Below are 26,275 nucleotides of genomic sequence, written 5' to 3' on the forward strand. Positions count from 1 at the left end.
CAGGCATGCGCTACCATGCCCGGCTGAGTTTTTGATTTATTGTAGAGATGAGGTCTCGCTACCCAGGCGGGTCTTGAACCCGTGGGCTCAGGCAATCCATGCACCTCAGCCTCCCAAAGACGCGGGATTACAGGCTGAGCCACCGAGCCCGGCAAACCTACCACTTTCAAATGCCCCACCACATACAAAAATCCAACTCTTATATTCTGACACATGCACTCTGGTGCAATTTCTCTATACTATCTTTTTAAAGATATTCAAGGTAACATTATAATCCATTGGTTATAGAACTTTTCTATGTGCTAGAGGAAAAAAAATATATATATATAAAAAAAAGTATATATATACTTTTGGTTAATAGTGGCAATGTTATTTTGAACTGCAGAGACATTTAGTTAAATTGACACACTTAGCAGAATTTACCACGGAAAATTCAAGTGATGAACTGAGTAGTTATTTGCATAATTTAGTTAGTATGAGCAGACAGTCTGATCATTTGAGCCCCCAGATATTTAATTTCAATAGCTCAAAATATATTTTGTTTTATTTTATTTTTGGTATAAATAAACTAGGTGATTATCTCAGTTCTCCAGTTTACCTACATAAGATTTTTCAGTGGAAATGTTTAAGAGCAAATAATTATGTTAGAATATTTTTTCACAGTATAAAGGTACATAGTATATGACTGCTATCTATAAGGAATCAACAGTCTAAAAAGGAGAGAAAAAACATGGAAAAACATATACAGTACAAGGCTTTATGTGGTAAGTGCCTTAAGAATGATATAATCAAAATGTTATAGAGTGGCTATAATAAAAAAAGACAGATAAGAACAAGTGTTGGAAGGATATGGAGAAACAGACACCCTCACATATTGTTGATGAGAATGTAAAATGGTACAGTCACTTGGTAAACAGCTTAGCAATTTCTCAAAAACTTAAACATGGAGTTGTTTTTTGACCTGACAATTTCTCGCCTAAATATATATTCAAGAGAAATGAAAACATATGATGACAAAAAAAATCTTGCATATGAATGTTCATAGCAGCATTATTCATAGTAGTAAAGAGGTAAAATAACCCAGACGTCCATCAACTAATCAACTGGTAAGCAAAATGTGGTCCCTCCATACAATGTAATATCTGCCATACCCGCCATAAAAAAGACATGAATGCCACAACATGCTAAGTAAAAGAAGCCAGAGAAATGACTAAGTTTCCATTTAGATGAAATACCCATATTGGCAAATCTATAGAGACAGACCGTGGATTAGTGGTTGTTTAGGACTGAGGAGGAACATGAAAGCTGGAGAAGAGCAAGTCAAAGAGTACAAAGTGTCTACTGGGGTGATGACACGTTCTAAAACTGACTCTGGCTATGGCTGCATAGTTCTTTATACTAAAAATCATTGAACTATACACTATAAATGGGTCTATTATATGGAATGCGAATTACCTCTCAAAAAAGCTGTTTCCAAAAAATGTTAACAAAAAAATGTTATGGAGTTCCAAAGATTGGCCAGTGAATACTTCATAAGTGTTTTAAATGGGTCTTAACAATGGGAAGGGTTTGTGTCAGGAGGAGATGGAAGAGGATCTGCAATAGAGAAATGGGGTACATATACACTATGGAATACTATACAGTCACAAAGAAGAACAAAATCATGTCCTCTACAGCAACATGGATGCAACTGGAGGTCATCATCCTTAAGCAAATTATCACAGGAGCACAAAACTGAATACCACATGTTCTGACACATAAGTGGGCACTAAACACTGGGCACACATAGGCACAAGGATAGGAACAACAGACATTGGACACTGTCAAAGGAGGGAAGGAGGAAGAGGGTACAAGGGATACAAAACCACTCATGGGGTACTGTGCTTACTACTAGGGGTGGGGTGGGGAGAGGGCTTATCAGAGGCCCAACCCCCCCTTTCATGCAACATACATATGTAGCAAATCCTCACATGTACCCCATGATTCTAAAATAAATAATAAAGGAAAAGCAGAAAAGAAAAAAAGAGAGAGAAATGGAAAGGATATTTCAGATGAAGTTTGGACATTAGTTTAGGCCTGTGAAGCTTTTAAGTTAGTAGATGATGGGTGGACTGTTGGTAATAACAACACACACACACACACACACACGTATGTATAAACTATGTATGTATATATATTTGCTATCTGTATATACAAACAAAAAATAAACTACAATTTACAGAACTGATAAAGTATAAAGGACCATCATTATAAACATCAATATTATTAACTCAGAATTCCCTGTACTAGTAAAATCACTAAGCTTTGGAAGTAACAAACCTCAAAACAGTAAAAGCCATCTATGATAAACCAACAGCCAACATATTGCTGAGCAGATAGAAATTGAAAGCATTTCCCCTGAAAGCCGGAACAAGACAATACTGCCCACTTTCACCGCTCCTGTTCAACATAGTAATGAAAGTCCGAGCTAGAGCAAGACAAGAGAAGGAAATCAGGGGCATCTAAATAGGAAGAGAAGTCAAGTTATCCCTGTTTGCTGATGATATGATCCTATACCTTGAAAACCCAGGAGAATCTGTCAAAAACCTTCTTGCATTGATAAAGGACTCTGGCAAAGTTTCAGGGTACAAAATCAACATGCAAAAGGCAGTCGCATTCTTATACACCAACAACAAACAGGCAGAGAACCAAATAAAAAGCACAATACCATTACAATAACAACAAAAATAAAATACCTCAGCATCCTCCTAAGCAGAAAACTACAAAACACTGTTCAAAGAAATCAAAGATGATACAAACAAATGGAAAAATATTCCATGCTAGTGGAATGGAAGAATCAACATTGTTAAGATGTCCATCCTTCCCAAGGCAATCTGCAGATTTAACGCAATACCCATTAAATTACGAACATCATTCTTCTCAGACCTGGAAACGACAACACAGAAATTCATATGGAAACACAAATGACCACAAATAGACAAAACAATCTTCAGCAAAGGAAACAAAGGCGGAGGTATCACATTTTTAGGCTTTAAGTCTTATTATAAGGTTACAATAATCAGAACAGCCTGGTATTGGTATAGTGGTGAGCATATGGACCAACGGAACAGGACAGAGATTCCGGAAGCAAAACCTCAATGTCTCAACCAACTCATCTTCGACAAAGCCTCTAACAACAATCACTGGGGAGAGGAGAACCTATTCAGTAAAAGGTGCTGGGAAAACTGGCTGACCACATGCAGAAGATTAAAACAAGACCCCTACTCATGGCCGTATACAAAAACCAACTCTAAATGGATCAAAGACCTAAATGTAAAACCTCAACTATAAGAACCTTAGAAAATGCAGGAGACACCCTTATGGAAATTGGCACTGGCAACCAATTTCTGATCAAAACCCCAATGTTCATGCCAAGAGATAGGATAGACAAGTAGGACCTCAAACTGAAAAGCTTCTGCAAACCAAAGAAATCATCAAGAAAGCAGGGAGACAGCCCACAGAATGGGAAAAAATATTTGCCAACTGTATGTCTGACAAGGACCTAATATCTGGAATCTACAAGGAACTCAAACGTGCCAACAAAAAAAAAAAAGCCAAACAGCCCTGTTAAAAAGTGGGCAAAGGATATGAATACACACTTCTCAAAAGAAGACAAATGAACATCCAGCAGATACATGAACAAATGCTCAGCCTCTCTAGTCATCAAAGAAATGCAAACTGGAATCACACCAAGATGCCACCTAACTCCAGTCAGGATGACCATCCTCAATAACTCAAAAAACAACAGATGCTGGGGAAGAGGGAACACTTCTACACTGTTGGTGGGAGTGTAAACTAGTACAACCTCTGTGGAAAACAGTGTGGCGATTCCTAAAAGATCTAAAAATTGACCTTCCATACGACCCAGCAATCCTCCTCCTGGGAATATATCTGGAGGAACTCAAATCATTCTGCAAAAAAGATACTTGTGCACGCATGTTTACTGCAGCACTATTCACAGTGGCAAAGACAAGGAACCAACCATGCTGCCCATCGAAAGTAGACTGGATACAAAAATGTGGTGCATATCCTCGATAAAATATTATTCAGCAATAAAGAAGGACAAAATTATGAACTTTACAGCAACTTAGATGGATTTAGAGTCTGTAATACTCAGTGATCTATCACAGAAACAAAGAACTGAGTACCACATGTTCTCACGCATAAGTCGATGCTGAACAATTATCATAATGCTGTAAGAAAGGGGCTGGCAGTAATGGGAAACTGCCCAGGGTGGGAAGGGCCACTTTTCATCAGTAAGGGTACCTGATCTCAAACCAGGTGAAGTGAGGCCAAACTTTACCTGTACAATGACCATTTATTTGTATACCTAATCCTGAATTGTACCCCACATCTTTTAAAAGAAAGAAATCTATATAGATTCCAACTCTATTATGTAAAATATATTTTTAATCACTAATCAAATGTGACAGACTCACTCTAAAAGACATATAATACATTTCATTTGTGGAACACAGTTCTTTCTGTTGGTTTAATTAAATCCTTCACTTGTCAATTTTTATAAATTTGAGTTAATCTTAATTTTAAGTCACACAATTATTATTTAAGGAACTATTTGTTAAGTTTCAAATTAAAACAAATAATCAAGATTTTAGATAAAAATCCATTGAGTTATACCAATTAATCTCAATGTTTTCAGTAAAAATGTAATTAGTAAATTGAAATCTGGAATCTTAGGTGCTGATTCACTGGGGTGAATCACTACAGACTAAAAAAGCAATTAAGGGAAATTAAGTTAGGTGTTATTAGCAAAATAATTGCTTTATTGATTGGTATACTTCTATATTATAGTCAAATTAGCCATTTGTACAATACATAATAACTTGAATAATTAGTAGTCACATACATTTAACTTGCCTCTTGAGATGAACAGCTTGGGAAGAAAGAGAACTAAAAGTGAAACAGAAAATTATATGACATTTAAAGCTACAGAATTTTGTGGAACACTTTATCTTAAATCAAACTAGAAAACGTCAAACAGTATGGAGAAAACATGAGAAAAGATCAATATTTATGTAAAATTGTGCCAAAAGCATTCTAGTCATCAGATTTTTTAAACGTACCAGATTGATTTTGGGCCACCCATAGACTAAATAAAAGTAAAATTATGCATATTCATAAACTTGTAATATAATGAAACTAGTGTAAAAATTGAGTTACAAATGGAAGATCTCATTTTTACATCATTTTGTAAGAGTCTTAAAGTAAATATACATACACATACACAATCCCACACATATTTAAATATACTATTTGGTATATTTTCGTTCAAACCACATATGCATATTTTTAAAGAAATATATTATTTTATATACTTTTCAACCTCGTGCAAATTGCTTAATTTCCTGACCTCTGCATCATTTCTAAAATTGGTGGTAACAGTATTATCTACCTTATGGGGTTGTTGTAAAGATTAAGTGGGTTACCGCACACAAAGCCCTCTGAACACTGTCTGGGTCCTGGTAAGACAGGCTAGCTAGTCTTTTTTCTTTTTTGCTTCCTTTTAGAAGCAGAAATTGACCCTATACTTTAAAACCCAAACCAGAATTAATCTTAAATAAGTACTTTTCCTTAGTTTTCTATATTAACTAGCATACCTTTTTCTGTTTGAGTTTAACTTGATTATTAAGTAATACTGTATATTGACAAAGCATAATATATGATCTCATCTGTGTGCCTATGTCAGCAAAAGAGTGTTTTGTAAGAACAGGAAAATATAGTATTCTAGTCAGTGTGTTTAGTTTTAACATTACTATTCTAAAAATGGTATATTCTTTTTTATACACTCTAAAATCTAAGAACTCTGATTACATTTATATACTTGAAGGCACATTTCTTATACTAATAATATGTAGGCCATATCATTAAGTTAAGTTGTGAAAAGAAAAACCTGTAATTTTCATCTTAGAGATTGAAAAAGGGACTTATTTTATGTAATATTTCTGTGACAGCAAAAAAAGAGACAATATTAATATTGTAAATAGGTCTTAGGATCACCTAGATTTTAATTTGAACTTAGGTCTGCTGTGATGGTGACACTCTGTTTAGGCAGTACAGCTCTACCAGGCTTCTTAGATAAGTTATGAATAAGAAAGACACCATAATTTAGTAAATTTTAGTTTCTGGAACAGAGATAACCACAATCTGGACAATTAATTTCTTAGGGCAGCAACAACAAAAAAAGGTATGTATTTAGGTTACCTGTAATTTTATCAACAGCTGACTTCTTAAACCTAAGAATTCTGGCTTGTAATTAGCTTCTAAAAATAGATTTTAGTAACATTATCACTATTATGTCAGTGTAGATTAATTAACTGGCTTCAATATTTACAAGATGAATCTATATGTTACTATAAATTATGCAGACAATTTCTGTGGTCCTTCATAAAACATCCATCCCCTACGTCTCTTCCAGTGCATTCAAGGTTCACAGTACATCTATGGGCTGGTTTTTAAAAAATGAACACTACAGAGTAGGCAGGGAATCAATGTTTTAGGACATTTGTGAGATTTTTCAGACGCGAGGATCTCGCTAGAAGAGTCTGAGTTAGGACCAGGTGGATATAAATAGGAGCAGATGTGCTCAATGAAAAATCTGTTAAAAGACAGAAGTTAGAGGAGTTTTTGATGAAGTGAATTGGTCAGGAACCACATGATTTGATTTTGAAATAATTGATTGCAAGCATATTTTCTCTATTCTTTAGCTGTTTGAACATAATAAATTTAGAGGGAGACTTTTGCTTATTAATATAAATTAATATTCATAATTAGGTACCATTAAAGAAGAGAAATAGAAAGGGGTTATTAGTCTGTGTTGGATTGTTCCACTGGCACTACTGGGCAGTCTTATTAAAAAAAATTCAAGGGACTAGGCAAATTTGTATCCACTAATTAATTATCTTCAGTGGGAACAAAGGACCAGGGAGTCTCAACTAAATTGTACAATTATTAAACATATCTGCCAGTATATGTGAATGAGGAAAGATGACACATCTTCTAAAAAGGTTAGAAATATCATCTGTGAATTTTCTATGTTCTTTAAGATCAAGAATGAGTGGGGGGGAGAAAACACACCTGTAGGCAAACAGAATCAGTGAGCCTCATTTGCTTAAATTTCCAAATGGCCTTAGGTAAAAAAACCTCTAAGCTACTAAAACAAACAAACGACAAAAATGGCAAAACCAAAACCTGAACACTTACTTAAGAAATTGAGGCAAGCATTTAGTCACAGTCTTAAGAATACTTTCAAAATGGAAAAATAGTTTTCATGATACAAAAATGTTAATCACATAGACATATCTAGGCTCTAGCATTAAAATAACCTTATTAAACATTTTCTTAGTCTAGAAGAGGGAGAATAATGTGCTATCACCAACTTATAATGAACAGTAACAACTCCTTGGTAAAAAAGAGAAGTCACTAACTAGAAGAAATATATCACTGGAGGGTTTTGTAAAGCCCTGGCAGATATTTTCAGAATGCTCCTGGAAACATAAGTGCGATTTTATATATGGAATGATAAATATATGTCCACCTTTCTATTGCCACCTGCCACCCCAACGTTGCATAGGCTGAAAATTTAGAACTGAGGTGAGACTCAGTCACTTTTTGAGTTTTTTAAACCTGAGATGGAGGATATGATTCCATGGACTGGTTTTCAGGGGTTAGTGAACACTCTGTAACTGTGTTCTAAACTGTATATGCGTCTTCATGAAGCAATCTGCTTTTATCAGATTCTCAAAGTGGTTTGAGGATTATGGGTTAACATGCTAAGACATCCATAGCCCATCTGGTCACTGCAGATGCCGTCCAGAATTGACCTTATCCCAGCACCAGAACAAGGTAACACTGAGGTGGTGGGGAAGGATGTCTCCTTGGGACAGAGGACTAGCAGCATGAGGCCAAGACAAAACAGGAGGGGGAGGGACATTCCTGAGAGTGACAACAGGGAGGAAATGGCGAATTCAATGGACGCCTGGCTGAGGGGCTATTCCTTGTGGCCGTTAGCATGTTAGAGATACACGTAAGTCAACAAGTCTATCATCCTGTCCCCCACCCCAGATATATAGGCAGTTACAACTTATATTTTGTACATTTCTCCTATATAAAAGGTTGATCATTACAGAGAGCGCTAATGCTCCTCACTCATTGCAGTAAAATACACGTTTGAGTGAGAGTAAGTAAATCATTAACATTCACATAACTGACACCACTGGCATGCATTTATCCACCAGGACATAGATTTTAAATTCAGTAACTCTGTGTGTCTTTATTATAATAAATAGAACAAAGTTAAAAATGTACCTGCAAGATTGTCGATTTCTTTCTCTTGTAGCAGACTGACTGCATCATCGTCTCCTTCCAGCATCAGTTCTGTCTCTGCATTCTGGTTCACAATTGCTTGACTTCTGAATGTCTTCTTTGACTTCACCACATCTTCTTCAGTGCCTATTCACAACCGAAATATAGTAATTTAGGTCACTGTCATTGCTCTTGCTTATAGTGTTACAAATACTTGATTACTTTATTGTGGTTATATGCTGCATTTACATATTCCTTTATAATTACAGAACATTTTTACCTGGTTTTTCTCGTCTGGCCTTCTGTGAGAAAGGAGTCATGGTACAAGGGCACTTGGATTACCTACCCTTGTCTCACAGATGAAGAAACAGGCTGAGAAGGCGACATGTATTGTGGAGGGACCTGGCTAGCTAGCAGCAGAGAAAGAACTCTATGATCCATATCTTAAGACTCTAAGATCAGTGCAGTTTCTACAACAAAATCTACACTCCACCCCAGTTGCAGGTTTCTGATGCATAAAATTATATAGTTTTACATGTTTGTATTTTTGTGTGAATTAGCTAATCAACTGATCAGATCACTTTTGGAAGTAGGTAATGCAAATATGAGATAAACAAGAAAGCATATGAGGGGAAAAACAGTTGTCCCTGAAAAGTTATAGAAAGATGGAGGTAGGAATGATGAAGACAGAAACCCCACTTCACAATAGCTATTTCTTTAGCAATGAATGAAATAGATGCTGGTTTTTCAAAATGATATAACTTATTTTGATATATAAGATAATACAGAAAGCCAAAATCAAACCACATAAAAATAAGCACCAAAAAAGTAGCAAAACGTGAGCTGGCATTAACATGTCAATCAAGGTACAAGTTGGAAACGAATGCATGTGAATCCCTCAAGATTCACAAAGATTTTGAACGGTTAACAAATATTTCCAAATTTACATTCAAGCATCTTCTTTGGCAGATGACAAGGAATCTAAAATTCTCTGAATTGCAAGTACATTTTTGCATGCATATACATAAATACACACATACCACACATACACACATAATATTTCATGTCACTTGAAGTAGAAATTCAATTTGGAAGAAAACGTAGTTTACTGTGTTTTAGCTGTAGTATTACAATATAGGCTTCAAGGAGCAGCATTAGCTAGGAAAATATCTCCATCATCTGGTGTGGTGGATATATGCCTGGAAATGAGAACCTAATAAATCAGTCCTATATGGTGGTGCTGTATTATATTTCGTGGAGAAGTTACAGTGTTGTATACACAGGCAATTGCTCTCAAATCATGACATGCCTCTGGCCAAAATACTCACTAGTTACAATTTATAATACTTTTGGTCAATTCTCCCAGGCCTATACCCTTGGACTTCCGATAGTCCATTACTACCTATTGATGTTTGCTGAACCATTTTCTTGGAAGAACATCTGGCTGTCCTAAAAGTTTCACTGGAAAGCAGCGTTAGCCTTTTTCCTATGCAGTTTATATACTTCTTTTTGTCAGTGACTATAGGCCAATTTTGTGAGCTAAAACATTAAAAAATGGACTCAAAGAAAGGACATAGGAATAAAAACACATGTTGAGGAATACAGTCATGTCATAATGCCATTATAGAATGTCATTGGCTGAGAGTGGAGTCTGTCATCCTAGCTCCTCCTAGATAACAGCATTTAGAGAACATGGCTAATATATAGCTTAACAGTATTATGTAGCAGATTGTTAAACATATATTTTAATAAATACTTCAGAGACCAATAATATTATTACAAATCCATGCTGCATTGGAGGAGAGGGGAATTAAATGGATTATATGTGTATTTTTTTTCCACTCGCCCATAGATAATTCTTATTTCTGGAATGAAAGATTAAGGATAGAAAACGGAATGCTTCAGAATCTTATCTTAATTCTATTTTATTTTTGGTGATATAAAGCCAGCATAACAGTAATCTTCCGAGGGCAGTTATCTTTGTAAGTTGCTTGCTTCTTGGCAAATACACAGAGAAACACAGAGCTTATATCATTTGAGAACAGAAGAGGCAAGTCCAATAATTAATAAACCAGAAGTCTTTTTTAAGGTCTTGACAGCTATATTTCTAAACATCTTTGCCTGAATATTATTAACTGCACATTTCTCTGAGCTAATTGTCTCTTGTTCCTCCTCCTCCTATTTTGATCAACCCACTTACTAAAGCCCAAAACCTAAGAATTCATCCTGCATGATGACTGCCACTGCCCTCATTCAGGGCATTGTTGTTTGGGTCTAGGGGGCTTCACTAGCTGCCTTACTTACACCACTTTCCATACTTCTGCCAGAGAGAGTATTACAAAACACCAAGAAGCTAAGGATGTTTTCTGTTTTATATTGTTTTTTAACTCCTCCCCATCAACAGCACTCATGCAAGGCTTATGCTGTAAGACAAAAGCAAAGCTGCTTAGCATGGCTGACCAAGGTCCTTTATCCTCTTTTCTCCCCCTCAGCAACATTGGACCATTCATAGCTTCCAAGGTTTGCCATGCCTCACATCCCTCTTTACCTGAAGCTAACAGTATTCCTTTATATGGTACGCTCCTTCCTTCCTCCTTTCTCTGGCTAATTCCTATGTGTCCTTCAAAATTAACTTCCTTCACATGCCTTTGCTACCAATCTTTCTGCACCTTCACAGCTTATACACAACTCAACTGCGCTACACAGATCTTATCTGTCATGTGCCTGTCCTCTCCACTAGGCCAGAGCCCCATTTTCTGTGATTTCAGTGCCTGTAACTCAGAAGAAGCTGGGCCACAAACGTTTGCTGAACAGAAGTTCAAGTTTACCACCCACCCTCCCACCCTGTCCCATTCCCTTTTGTGATTTCTTAAGGTAGACTTAAGACTTTCCCCTTCTGCTTCCTCCATACCTCATAAATTCTGTGACTATAGTTTTAGGTATTGCAACTGTTTATCTCCACGATAGCTTGGAAGCTTCTTGATGACTGGAAACATGCTTTTGTTTGGGTATTCTCAGTACTTAGCACACTGCCTGGCACAGAGCAAGCCTTCATAAATACTGAATAAATAAATACACTCAGACATAACAGTCACCTCCAGGTATTTCTAAATCTGAAGTTGCCAAGATATCCCAAAGTCTTTGTGAGTTGTAGAATCTATGTATTTACACGAAAGGGAACTTGGTTCATAACGTGAAAGTCAATAAAGCCTTTTAAATGTGAGTTAGCCTAATAAAGCAAGTTTTTCCTTGTATCATAATCATGTGTAATCTGCTTTGTCAGTTTTAAAAAAAAGCTTTATGTTACTCTTGCATTACCAAAATAAAAATTAACCAATATAAAAAATGTAGTGGAAGGAAGGTGAGCTCTGAAAGGTATACCAAACTTTCAATTTTATCCCTTCTGGTTTTAAAGCAGTAAAGCAATCATGTTTTTAAAAGATATATAGAAAATGAATCCACATCAACACACTGACCTTATCATTCCTGTTGAAGTGTTATCAGTTTGCAGCCCAGTAAATGTCCTGATTTTATGGTACTGCACCAAACATTTATCTAAATTAAAGTGTACAAGATCTAAAGGTGCTTTTCAATCACAATATCCTTTATGAATTAGAGTTTCATTCATCAAAATTACAAGCAAAAAGAGGTAAGGTCTCAAAGGGCTGTCTCATTACAAGGCTTATAAACATTGTCCTTAGAAAGAATTGGTTTAACACCCAACAAATCAAAATCTGATTGGGAAGAGAATTTATTTGAGATCATCTATCTTCAGAAGACAGGTTGGACCGAGTGCACTTCTTGGCCTCTTTAGCCATTTATCAAGAAATTAACGAGCGAACGCCACAAACCACCAGAATGCCTTGGATTTGAAATGTAAATTACATGTAAAGTGGGATAGGATAGAGATATATAATATTTTAATGAAAACATTAAAATGCCATACAATTAAAAAAATTCAGAAGAAAAAAAATTATAGTAACATGGTGTAATTTCCGATTTAGCTTCATTAGTCTATAAAGACCATGTTACTTTCCACATCATGTTATAAATAATAAACACATGGAAGACTTCTCAGTCAATATGTACATTTGAAGAAGCTCTGCATGTGAAAATATGATCTAATATGGAATACTGCATGAAGCCTACAGTTCCTTTTTCATAAAATTTCTCTTAATAACCAAGAATCCATGTGAAACAAAGTATATTTTACAAGTGAAGCAACAGGATAATTAAATGTTTCTAGTACTGTTATTATATTCCCACATTATTGTCACTACTATATTATTAATTTTGAAGTTTTATCATTTTAAATAAGATTTATTTAAAATATTGTTGTTTTAAATAAGAAGTTAATACAGAAATGACAAATTGAAGACATAATGCCACCTTAGTGATATCAAAGAATACATCTACCTGGAATGGCCAAACCATCAAGCCAAGAAATGAGTTCATTTGCTCTTTATGTTCTTTTCTATTGATAAATATGAGCAATTAATGTAACGGAAAATACTACATGGTATTTCATTTCTGTTTAAGAAAGTATCCTGTAGTTCATTCTAAAACATCGACACTAATAAAGAAAAAAGTAATTCACAACAATAGATAAGCCATGAATCATATACATGTGGCTAGCGCACAAAAAGAACAGATATAACCCCCAACATAAGCCAGTTTGTAGAATCAGCTTCTTACCAGTGTATGCTATTATTATTTATACTGTGGAATATGGCTTTGTCACTTATTAAAAAGTGATATATGTATGTATGTGTACATATAGGTGTGTGTGTGGGTATATATATCTATCTTATGTATATCAACTAGGGAAGACTACATTTTCAGTGCTATTTTTCTGTACAATTTAAATACATGGTCTACAGCTCAAGACCTGGCCCCTGTTTACTTTACTTCACTATCTTACTGATGTGGGCTCTTTGTGCCTCATACTTCCCCAAAGCTGACTACTTTTGTTCCCACACATGTCATACTGTCTCAGATCTTAAAGTCTGACATATGTAATTTCTTCTACATAGAATCCTCTTACCTGCCTTTGTCCTTCAAGATTCAATTTGGTTGATTTTATCACTTCCTCAGTATAATCTGTATCTTAGAAATAAGTCATAACATATTATCGTTATTCATTTTGGAGTCTTCTATTTAGGGATTCTTTGTTGGACCTTAATTTCTAGTGTTTCAAGTGCACAAGTGGTAGTAAATGCTTGTGAAAAAGCACATGAAAACACAGACATATAATTCACATATTAATCATTTACAAGCACATTACCTTCAGTTACTTTTCCTTTTATGTCCTTTACAGTTTCCTCATAAATGAGGAAGTTGGACTTGTGATTTGCCATTCACACTTTATTATTCCCATAAATATCCATTAGGATTCAAAAAAAAAAAATCCAGACCCATCTCTTAATTTCAGTTTCCCAACTGATGAAAGAGCAATAACAAGTATTTTCCAATCAAATTTTCATAGCATTATTGTAAAGCTAAAATGAAACAATGGAAATGTGTGAAGATTATTTACACAATAAGCTTTCAGAATGTTAAATTTTTGATAGAATAAGATAAATTAATTAGAGTAGTAAAAGAGTATACTGAGTATATAATTAAAACTAAAGAGGAACATGGTTAATGCTTTATTATTTATAAAAGTGTTGCAAAAGATTTATGCAAAGGAGAAAAAAGGCAGGCTGATTTGAGGATTAAAAAGTCAAGACAAAGCATGAGTTTAAGGTCTTGGCATAATGCCTAGCCAACATCAGGCATTCAACGAATGATTTCCTTTCATTCAACTGGAGTTAATATTCCTATTCTTCCTTCCACCATGCTGTTGTAACCATCTGCTTATATTCAATACAACACAATATGAGCCTTACTTCTCCACTAGGCTGGATGCTCCCTGAAGGCAGGAGCATGTAGCTTAGGTGCTATGAGGTGCCTATGAAACTGAATGGAGTGAAAAAAGCTTCCATTTTAAAACTGTTTTCTCTCAATAAAATTTTATTTACTTGAAGATATTACTAAATAAAATTACATAAAGCATCAATGCATGATAGGTTTTTTGATTTTGTATATAGATATGTTAAAATACATATGTATATATATTAATATAAATATGTAATAACTTAGATATTTGAAGAAAAAGAACTTCTGCTTTCTCAACAAACTATAAAGCATTTAATGTAGACTTCTTTCTTCATCTTTGAAAGGACACTGGCAGAATGGAAATTTAGTCTCATTTTATTTTTACCTAAACATATTATTGAGAAATTCTGTTCCTAAACCTCAGGAAATCAGTTTCACAGGATGTATTCTTTCTCAAAGAATAATTCTTTTAAATATACACCATTTCATAATATTTTTTGCTTGTTCAATGCATTTTGATACAGTCTACCACTCTGTAAATAAGACAAAATGATGCAATTCATTTTCAAACCTAAATACTTTCTTTTAAAAGCATAAATGACAATAATATTTAGAGACAAAATGATGCACTTCATTTTCAAACCTAAATACTTTCTTTTAAAAGCATAAATGACAATAATATTTAGAAAAATTTAAAATTAAAGATTACTTTTTCTCCTTAAAACTCAAGTCGGAGCAACACATACCTTTCAGACGAGTGTGTTTAGGAATTCTAAATGATATTACTTAATTTCCACTACAAGGACAAGACCTTAAAATAACTATATCTCTCAGCTAATTACATTTGATATGGGTGACATGATATCATACAATAATATGTGTAACTCAATCTACTACTGAGAAGTTAACAATTTTGAACTCTTCAAAAAAAGATGAAAGAAAGCATTTTATTATACTGAGAAACTTATTGTTCAGAAATATTTTATGCTAACACTAGTGTATCTGTGAGATAAAAGTAATAGATACATACATAGAACATAATCTACTATAACAATAATTTATTATGAAGTAAATATTTTTCTTTGTAAATCATTTAAATTCAAATTTTAAATCAGTGTTTGGGTTTATCACACAGATATAGTATTTCTTTCCCTAAGAAACATACATTATGATGATATAAAAAGGAAAGTCCAGTTTCCTACTGAAGACTAAGGAAAAAAATCAAATCATCATCTGTATGAAAATTATTTTCCTAAAGAACAGACCATTCAGCAGAAAAATCCCAATGGCAAAAACTGTTAGTAATACTGAATAAAAACACTTAATTAGCAAGAATGTGTAGAAATCTCAAGTATCATTTTACTTTTTTATGCCTGATGCTGAGTCAGGATCCCACTACCAATACAAAATCATTTTATGAAATAAACTACTTCTATAAGTTAAACAGACTGTTTCTATTCAACCAGCCTATTTCTATTTGTTGTTTAAAATCCATTTTAAGTAAAAATCTGAGTATTATTAAGAAAATTTAATAAGTAAGGATATAAAATCTGGACAGTTCAAACATCAAATTCCTCCTTCTTTTCTTTTTTCTTTTAGTTTGGAAATATAACTTATTTAGAAAGTAAATCAGACAGAGAGAAAGAGGAGATTTACCTCTACAAGGTAGGGGAGGGAGCCAAAGCCAGGAGACATGGCCAGAGCTCAAAGAGCACATGGACACACTGCAGTTTAGCAAGGCAATGGCCAAATTCCTCCTTTCTTACTTGTGAGTATTTTAGTTTGAATGGACTGGATCTAACCATGATTCCCATTGCAATTTATTTGTATTGACAGATAATATACTGAATAATCCAAAATAGATATTATCTATACTACCATAAAATTAAAAACCCAAGACCCCAGCTTCTAATTTATAGTAGACTTGATTCAAAAAATGGTAATCCTTTACCGAATCCCTAACTGATGGCACTTAGGGTCCATTATATTATGTAAAATCAGAAGACAGTATTTTTTTGTGTTTTAACCAAAGAGAAACTTGTACCGACTTTTGTTTGTTTTAAACTAGACATAAACATTATATTTGTAGGTGGGCTGCTTTCTGAAAAGCCTGGGGGAAATATTTCAGTGGTATAGGAAACATGCTGCATTAGCAATCTGGGTATTAATAAAGATACACTGCTTAAGGAAAGTATTCCAAGTGCTAAATTCTTATTCAGATTAGTTATGCTTGTGAACAGTTTACTGGAATTTAAGGAGGAAGAGAAGAAAATGGCTACCTAACACCAACAGTTATTGCTTAGTGGAAAAGGACATCAAGGACACTTGCAAGTAAAAGAATTGGATCAATATTAACGTGATTTTCATTTCATGCTTCCCCAACTCCGGTAGGCTGACAATATACTCTGATTATGTGAACTGCCTCAGAGTAACACAGAAAAGGTTATTAGAGCAAGAGGTGGAAATGGAATGCACTTTTTATATTGACAGGCTTGCTAATAGACTACACTGATTTTCAAAGACATGCAATGCATTTTTACCATTTGGTTGTGACAGCAAAAACGGAATTTCATTTATTCCTAATTCAAAATATTCACATGTAAGCAGTATTTTTCAGAGCAGACCAACAAAGGGGATATTCATAAACAGCATTTTTAAACAGAAAATGCAATTAAAAAGGTGCAAGAAAATGTTATTGAATTTAAGTAAAGCACTATATAAGTATAAAATGTTAACTCAATAATCTTAATAGAGTCAATGTAGAAAACTGCATTCTATGCTTTTAAAAGGAAATTTGATAAACTATATTTTAAGAATGTACATGATATATCTCGAATCTCTCTGCATTTCAGACTGGATATTACTTGGTAGGATTTTGATTAGCCAAGAAATTAGGGTAATTTTTGATGATGTACAATGAGATTTCTTCATATTAAATATCACATGGTACATTTTACTTAGTGGAAAACCATGATAAAACATACAGAAAACTTGGACCAGTTCGGAACCCACTAAATATCATACAGAGAAGAGATGATCAATATTCATCTTTGTGGCTATCAGAGTACATCGCATAGTGTTTGGTCCCTGTGATAAAATATACACAGAAAAAGACTAATACGAAATTTAAAAATGCCAAAATGGTAAAGACAGTAGGTATCTTTACATGGACTATGGGTGATTTTCCCCCACTTCCTTAAATATTTTTGTCTCTTAAAAACGATTTCCTGTAAACAAGCATGTTTCTTTTCTGGAAGGACAGAGAAGGAGGAGGAAAGGAAGGACAACGAAAAGAAACCTGTACCACGTGCCAAGAGGGGTGAATGGCAGGTGAGTAGCAGAATGGAAGGTAGATAGTTTGGCAACCCTTGGAATGCACAAAAAGATGACCTGGACAACTTGAAAGAGGGCAGAGAAGATGGGGAAACTTCCTTAGGCAGCAGGGTCAATGACACTTGTTTTTTAATTTTTTCTTTCTTAAAAAAGTCTGTCACAAAGTTCAATGGGGAAAATACACTTTAAAAGAATGAGATGATGGAAATGCGGGTGGGAGATTTTGGGGATAGGTAAGTAAGTGTCTCAGAGACATGGAATGAAAAGGTAACTAACACAAATGTTTCTTTAATTATTAAAGAAACAGAATATCTAAGGGATGGTGCTGACATAGATTATTTAAAATCACTTTAAAAATCACCAAACACATTTAAAAATGTTTTTATAAATGACACAGAATACACATCCTGTGAATGATACTAAGTTAATCTGCTTTGATATACCTTTACAGATGATAGTCAAAAACTAGTAGGAACACTTTACAGCGGGGAGATGTTCAATAATGTCCCTGCAGTGAAGACACTTCCAAATGTATTAACAGCAACACACCGTAGAGTAAGAGAATAGTATTTGGGTTGGGGTTGAGATCTATCTACTGTTTATATTTGGCATGTCACTTCATTTCTATGATGTGTCATCATCCCAAAGAAAAATCCTTTAATGACTTTGCCTGACAATCCCTTTATAGAATGACCAACTGCTCTTTCAGCTTCACCTTCATCCCCTTTCCCTGCACTGCCCTGTGTTCCATCATATAGCACCCTTTCCACTCTGCAAATACATGATGTTGTGTTGTATGGTCCCCTTCTCCACAATGCCACCCTCCCATTCATTGGCTTGGGAATATTCATGTTCATCTTTTCAAGTTCAGTTAAAATATATTTCTTCCATAGCATTTTTAATGCACTTTGATGAACATATTTATCGTGCTATAATTATTTATAAGTGCAATTGTGTATACACTTCTCCAAAAATTAGTCTAAAAGAATATAAGTAAGACTATAAACAGTGATGTAAATAAGTTCCATGCTAGTTAGCACTAACACGAACATTATGGAACTACGACCTCCCTCTAGGATAATGACTACTTCCCTCAACGAAAATCATACTTTTAGACCAAGCCCAAAGGAAACCCATCCTTCATTACTGTTACCCAAAGTGATGAATGGTATGGTCAAAATGCTGTGTGTATCCCTTGCATTTAGTCAATCAAATAAAGAATAGCAGCTGAGTAGTAAGCACAAGGAATTGTATCAATGTGGATGCCCCTAATGGAATAGATAGAACTGATTTTTTCCCTCAAATGGTTTTTGTTTCATCTAAGGATATGACATGTCTAAAATAAAAATACTTTCTGAAACTTTTACATGTGACTTATGCAATGTAAAATACTGAGGTCAGTCAAAGGAACAAGTCAGCATCCTGATGCCTCTGAGACTTCATACTTTTTGTTATCTCTGCAATGCCTTAGCTGATCTTCTGGTAAATTCGTAGTTATCTCTTGAGACAATTTGTAAGTCATGACTTCTGTGAAGCCCACTCCACCCAGGCTCAGTGAGTCCCTGTTCCCTCTGTGCTCCATTCGAACTACTCTCTCCCTTTATAACTATTTATTCTTTCCACTAGACGAAGGCTTTTCAAACTTTGGTACTACTGACATTTTGGGCTGTTTTTTTTTTTTGTGCGTTGGGATTGTTATTGCTGACCTGGGGACCCATCCTGTGCATGGGAGGGTGTTTTGAGCAGCAATCCTGGCCTCTACCAATAAGCTGCTAGTAGGGCACTCCACCTCCATCCCTAGTGAGAGTCATTAAACCATGTGCTGTTAGATGGCAGAAACCATCTCAGTCTCCAAATCCAGCATTTAGTACATGCACACTGTGCAGAAGCTGTTTGATAAATGCTTTTAAATTAATAAAGTTATTTGATTCCTCTGAATCTGTTTAAAGTCTACAATCTGTATCTTCAACCTGAAAATGGAGGTGGCTTGTTAAAACATTTACTGACATGAAAAATGCTATATTATATCTGAAAAAAAGTACGTTGTACGCAGATTTTGTAGCTTAGCCTTACATAATCCACTTCAATTATTTTGAGATTATAAAAACCATGGGGTGAAGACGTGGCTGTAATACTAAAATTTGACACTGACACCAAAAAGAGTTGACAGATACTTCCCTGCATGTCATTCTCTCTCTTTAAAAGAAACTTATTAAGGGTTAAATAAATGATCTTAACCATAACCAGATCACCTATTTCATTCCAAATATGGAGATCCAATTAATAATATACCATTTAAAATAGAGTTATAACGAACAACAATAAAAATGTTTTAGAGTCTCTGTATAATATAACCAATGGGTTATTAGGTTAAAAAATCAAATTATCTTTCCCAAATGTTACAATAACCATACCCTCTTTGAAAAATGAAGTCAGATTATTTGATAGCTTCTTTCTCAACAATTGTATAGCTGCATTAGCATTTTTTGAAATTCTCAGTGCCTTTTTTATTTTTTGATGACTGCAAGTAGCACATTGCAGTAGTTATGCACATACCATCAAAACTAATTTAATTCCAGATTCATTACAGAACTACTTTTTATTCATCAAGGTCATATCTTGATGGCTTCACAATCTTGGATAAATCAGGTGTTAAGCAGACACATCTCTGAGGAACCTAAGAATGTTCTCATTTGCAGTTCTCAGCATATTTTATTATTTATTGCCAAGAAATGACTGATTAACTTTGTCATCTTTGCTCCATGTTTTTTTTTTTCCTCAGGCTGAAGCAGCCTGCCCTCTTCTGGGATGCCTGATCAGACCTATTTAAGATGATGTCTTTGATCACAGGCATGGAGGCGCTTGCAATCTTAGGCTTTGATGAAACATTGTTCCATTGTAAGTTATGGAAGGGAAAGAGAGCTGAAATGATAACTGACAGTCAACAAAGACACCAAACTTATTAATATTTTGTATTCTTTGATAGCCATAATTTTCATGCACTAGAAATGTACCAGTAGTCAGTCTAGGTTTTATTTTAATATATAAATAATATACAGAACAGCCTCCTTTGTTCAATCTTTTCCCTATTAGCTAATTTGTCCTGAAGAAGAAAACCCTGCAGGTCAGAAGATGAGTTTATGAGTTTAAAAACATTTTCTAAATATTTTTCCATTGCTATGGTCTGTAAAATTCCCAGTTATCAATTAGATTACATGAAATTTTACTATTAGAAAACACCTAAATAATACATTCAATACATGAGAAATTAGAACATTAAACATCAGGGAAAAAATTACATGCCTCTAGGTTTTTATTAATCACATTCCAACACCAGAGGCTGAAAGTATATCAAATCACACAAAATCTTTTGCACATGACAACCTCATAAATTATTCAACTCATTAGTATTACTAAAAAGCATGAAAAAACCCCATCAGTGTAAAGGATATTTTTCCAACCGAAAAAGGTCAACCAAGTTTTAATGATGAATTGAAGGGAAAGCTTTTAAAAATAAATATGAAATAAAACTACTATCCTTTTTTCCCTTGAAATTACATCCAATTCTGATTGTTTGCTCATTTAAAAGAAAGCACTGTTAATATGTTGAATTTGAGGCTCCAAGTAAGTTGCTTAAAATTAATGTCATGAAATCCAAGTTATGGCTAAATGTCACTTCCCATCACATGAAAATTTAACCACAATTTAATCTCATATGTTTAGATGAATTTAGGATATCAAAGAGAATCAAATGACAAAAATTTTTATTAAAACACGAAGTCAGCTGAATCAGTTTCACTTCTATTACACTAATACAGGCTCCTATTCTTGAGACATGGTGCGCTACATTAAAGGATAAGACCAACCAGTGGTTCAAATCCTAGGGATTGTTGTGATGTTTATGTATGTAATGATTCCCTTTTTAACTAATTGAAGATTACTCTCCCAGCATAGACAGCGCATTCAAAATGCTGAAAACTTGGATCGCTGATTCAGATACTACTAGCCATACTGAAAGTTCCATCTTTAAAATGTTAGTTTGTTCCTAACACATAACTTGTTCCTACCACTTTGGCGCATATAAAAATTTTTTGACCGAAGTTTTCAGAAGAGGCTCTCTACAGTTTACACTTAACTCTGAATACAGAATTTAATAATAGGGTAATTGAAATACTGTAATTATTAAACATAGAGGAAGGAATAAGTAGGAATTTCAATTTATCCTAGAAGTTAATTCAGAATTTGCAGAATCCTGCTATACATATACCTTTAATCTATGTTTTCATAACTCCAAAACATTCATTCATTTGGATGTCAGTCTACACACTGTCAGATTTCAAAATACCTAAACACATTGAAATGTTGAATAGCATAGTATGTACAAGATGGGCTGAGGTTATTTTTACTTTTATATGAATGTGCTGGCAATATGTAAATCAAAATCTTTCTTTAAAATAAAAAAATTCTGCTTTTATTTATTTATTTAGCATATTTTTAAAAGCACGATCTATTGAGAGGACAGAGAAGCTCCCACAGTGGAAGGGGACCGAAAGGGACTGCCCAAAAATTCTGCTTTTAATTAAGTTTTCAATATCTATTTTTACTTGATGAAGTATTTTGTAATACTTAGAGGTGCCTACTTCCTATTTCTTCTGAAGAAATTCCTTATACATAGGTTAGCAGACACACCGAGAAGTAGGGAGAAGGCACGAGCCTCCATGTTTCTTGGGGTAGTTTGTAATTCCTTCCTCTAGTATGCACAAAGGATCCAGGGAGTGCTTTCCACTCACCCTTCATATTTTTTTTTTTACTCCTAACTCTACTCAGTTCCAAAAGGCGTGACTGCAACCAAGGTTAGAAAATAATTGCTTTTGTTCTCTTTTGTTTTCTACTCCACAATCTTAACCCTGAGAATGAACATGGAGTAACTTCAGGATAGGCAACATGCAGATCTCCTAGATATTTTATGGCGTATTCTTAATATGTATACAACAAAAACATACTCATCTTTCCTTTTATTAAATGGCCCAGCTCAAGAGGAACAGTAGGTTCTGAATACTGCTGATGATCTAGCATTGAAAATCCATAAATACTGTATTTTAAAATACACTTATAGTGCACACAGAGAATATTTAGTATCACTTATACCTTTTATCCATTTCAACTTAGAGTGTTGTGTTTTAGTTTAGGCTCATTTACATTAGTTACTATGTTACTAAAATGTGACCATCAGTTTCAAAAAGATATTAAGGTAAAAGATTCTAAAATTTGTTACTGTTAGGCTTTGACACTGGTTTACTCATAGAAATATTTTACACACTAAACACAAATTAAAGTATTCACTTTTTTTTTTTTTTTTTTGAGTTGGAGTCTCACTTGGTCGCCCAGACTGGAGTGCAGTGGCCCCTCCTGGCCACTGCAGCCACGCCTGCTGGGCTCCAGCGATCCTTCCGCCTCAGCCTTCCCAGTAGCTGGAATTACAGGCATGCGCTACCACGCCTGGCTGATTTTTTTATTTATTGTAGAGATGAGGTCTCGCTGCCCAGGCGGGTCTCGAACCCGCGGGCTCAGGCAATCCACTCGCCTCAGCCTCCCAAAGGCGCGTTACAGGCTGAGCCACCGAGCCCAGCTAAGTATTCACTTTTAAGAGAAAAAAGAACTATTTTTTCTAACAAAGTCTTTTCGTAAATCCCGTAGAATACAGAATGTAGTATAATGTGAATCCTGTATAATTAAAGTCTTGTCAATTCGATATCATTAATGACACCTCTGCAGCCTGCTCTGCTACAAGTTGTCTCTAGATGTTTTTAATTTCAAATGCCATGGATTCAGGATGAATTGGTGAAAAAGTCTAAATTACTGGGCAAATGAAATGAAGTTTAGTAATTTTAAGCTCACGTAATAAAACAAGTCATTGCTAAGTAAGCAGATAGTTCTAAGAATCTCTGCTATAGGATCATAAAGGAAACGCTTCATTGTAAGTTGGTATCAAATCCTTAGGGTGCTAAAATCCTTCGATAACTTTTTGAGTTGATTAAAGAAATCACTTATAGTAAGGTCAATTGATTTTTTTCTAGCAGTTTTTTTTTACATAGTTGCTTTTACTGTATAAAGTTACTTTGTAACTTTTATCTCAGGTATGACATTTTCATATAAAATCCTCATCTATTTATTTAATGATGTTGTGAGCCTTACTAAGGTACAATAATGAACAGCTGCCTGGAATGACAAATTTTAAGAGCTTTGTACATTTTGTCTTTTTATTAGGATTACACACTTTCCCTATTCCATTTATTAAGCACATGAATGGTGTTTCATGATATAGACTACAGTTTGATATAAAACTATTTACCTACTATAGTAAATTTTAAATCAGATGGCTTGTTTATTACTCCCAAATAAATGAAAATTAATATAATAAAATACAAGTAATTGAAAGAATAAAAGTGGATAATGACAAAAATATATGAATAGGGCTCATTATTGGTACTCCTTCACTGTATGTGTTTTATAAAATTCTGATATGTTTTATTAAATTCAAACTTGTTAGAGTATTTAAAAATGAGCAAATAGGTCAAGGGTTCCTAATCATAATTCTTAGTGGCCAACAATCTAAAGTAGCAGCATTTCTATTAAGCAGCAAAAATATTTTGATATTTACTTTTTACTGTACATTTTATAAAGGACAATTTAGGGTACAGCTCTACTGCACTGTGATAGTTGATGATATTATAAATGGGGGACTATCTTTCTCAAAGTTCATTTGCAATCCACTGGAGGATTAGACAATTAAATGTGAAGACTAATAGGATTTTTAATTTAATTTTGTTTTATTGAACTGAAAAGAATAGAGTGAAATTAAAATACAAAATATGTAAAGGGATTATTAATAAAACATGCTTCAGTTAGATATATATGAATATATACACACAGTATACATATATTATGTGTGTATATATATATTTATACAGTATAAATAAGTGTGTGCAAAGGTATACATAAAATATATAATTCTGAGTACAGAATCACATCATACAAATATACATATATACCACATGTATATATGTGTACTTGTATAATGTCTGTATATTTGTATAATGTGATTCTGTACTCAGAACTATATATTATATATATATATTTATTTTTTACCATGATTATTAGTCATCAAAATTTGAATGACACTGAAAAAAAAATTTTATTCTTGCTTTAGAATATATGAAAGGGATGTTGATTAAGAACCAGTATTGTAAAATCTTTTAATTTCTTAAAAAGAAGTTTCAGGGTAAAAAATATATCTTGTGTGAGAAATACTGGGCTGATTAAGTGTGACCCAAATGATACTGAAGGATAAAGCAGACAAAATATTTCAGACTTGTGACATGAAGAACATTAAATACTACTGAAATAAATGAATTCTCAACCACATGGTATTTTTGAATAAAAGGCACAGTTACTGACCATACTCTATTGCCGCTTTGAGCAATGCTTCAGCGTGAGTGGAACCAAATGCATTGCGAACAAATCTTCTCCTTCGACGAAGATCATCTTCCCAGTAATCCAAACGCCAGAAATCGTGTAATTGGCTAAGGATGAGAAAATAAAAAGACAGAATCCCTATTAATAGCAATACATAACTAGAAATACACTTTTTCCATAAAATTGAAGCTTTATTTCTTCATCTCATTGGCAAATTGAGATAATTTTTGAGATATTTATATTTTACATTTGTATTTGTATACATGCTTCCTCTACAAATAAACAAACAATAGTAACATTCATGTATTTTAGGCATTATAACACTCAGCTCTACTTTTTTTCGTTTACAATTTTCTTCCTTCTACTAAAAGCATTAATCATGGTGCATTTAGTAACAAATGCAACATCAAATTACAAGTATTAATGGCACAGTTTGCTTTCTTTTACACTGTTTTTAACAAGGCTTGTAAATCACAGGACAGAACTCACTACAAATAGTTTGCAATTTAATGACCATGGCTTCTTAGTAGACTGAATTAAGAAGTATAAAAAATTGCCCACTTGGATTTGGAGAAACAATGATTAAAATAATGTGCTGAAATATTCATTGAAATAATTCCCTGCTGCCCACAGCAACCTGAGAAAAGTGCAATTTTATCCATTATTAATAATACTGAATTAGAGCTGCAAGAAATTCCAGTATGTGGTAATTGTCTTGGTAAATTATTATTCTAATGCTAACAGAGTCCTTGGATGATTTTACAGCTTTCAGCTAATATAAACCATTAACAACCATAGCCATCATTGGGTAATATTGTCTTTTACACTTTAAACCAATATTAAAAATCCAAGAAACATTTCAGAAACTACTGAAATATGCCTCACTGTAAATCCAATTAAACACTTCATGATATAATTTTTGTTTTCAATTTAATTTCAATAAACATTGGTGATAAATACCACTGCTTCAGAAAGCAGTTTTTCTGTACATGGTATTTGGAATAATATACTCAAAAGACAATACCCTAATTTGTGCAGCAGCACTATTCATAAAAACATATAAAATGCTTTCATAGAAGACTTGATTTCATTTATTATTTTGCAGTTTTACTGTAGGAGTCTACTTTAAGTTTGATTAAAGCAGGGGTAGATGTTTTGATCGTAATTATATCTCTAGCACAGACTTTGGTATATAGTCTGTTTTTAACAGTCAATTAGTTAACTTTCT

At 34.0% G+C, this 26,275-nt stretch overlaps 1 protein-coding gene across 1 annotated transcript in view; it reads right to left on the reverse strand.

Moving 5' to 3' along the window:
• The window catches only part of NBEA (neurobeachin), a 234,495-nt gene extending 209,333 nt beyond the window's left edge, over positions 1–25,162 (reverse strand). Inside the window, exons 1-2 of the mRNA XM_008060378.2 lie at positions 25,030–25,162; positions 8,365–8,508 (exon numbers count right to left, since the gene is read on the reverse strand). Of these exons, the coding sequence (XP_008058569.1) occupies positions 8,365–8,428 (64 nt within the window). The 5' untranslated portion in view covers positions 8,429–8,508; positions 25,030–25,162. The remainder of the gene's footprint in view (positions 1–8,364; positions 8,509–25,029) is intronic.
• Between the last annotated feature and the right edge of the window lie 1,113 nt (positions 25,163–26,275).

Source organism: Carlito syrichta, unplaced genomic scaffold (assembly GCF_000164805.1).
Source record: "Carlito syrichta isolate Samal-C Ts95f unplaced genomic scaffold, Tarsius_syrichta-2.0.1 Scaffold304601, whole genome shotgun sequence".
NCBI classification, from domain to species: Eukaryota; Metazoa; Chordata; class Mammalia; order Primates; family Tarsiidae; genus Carlito; species Carlito syrichta.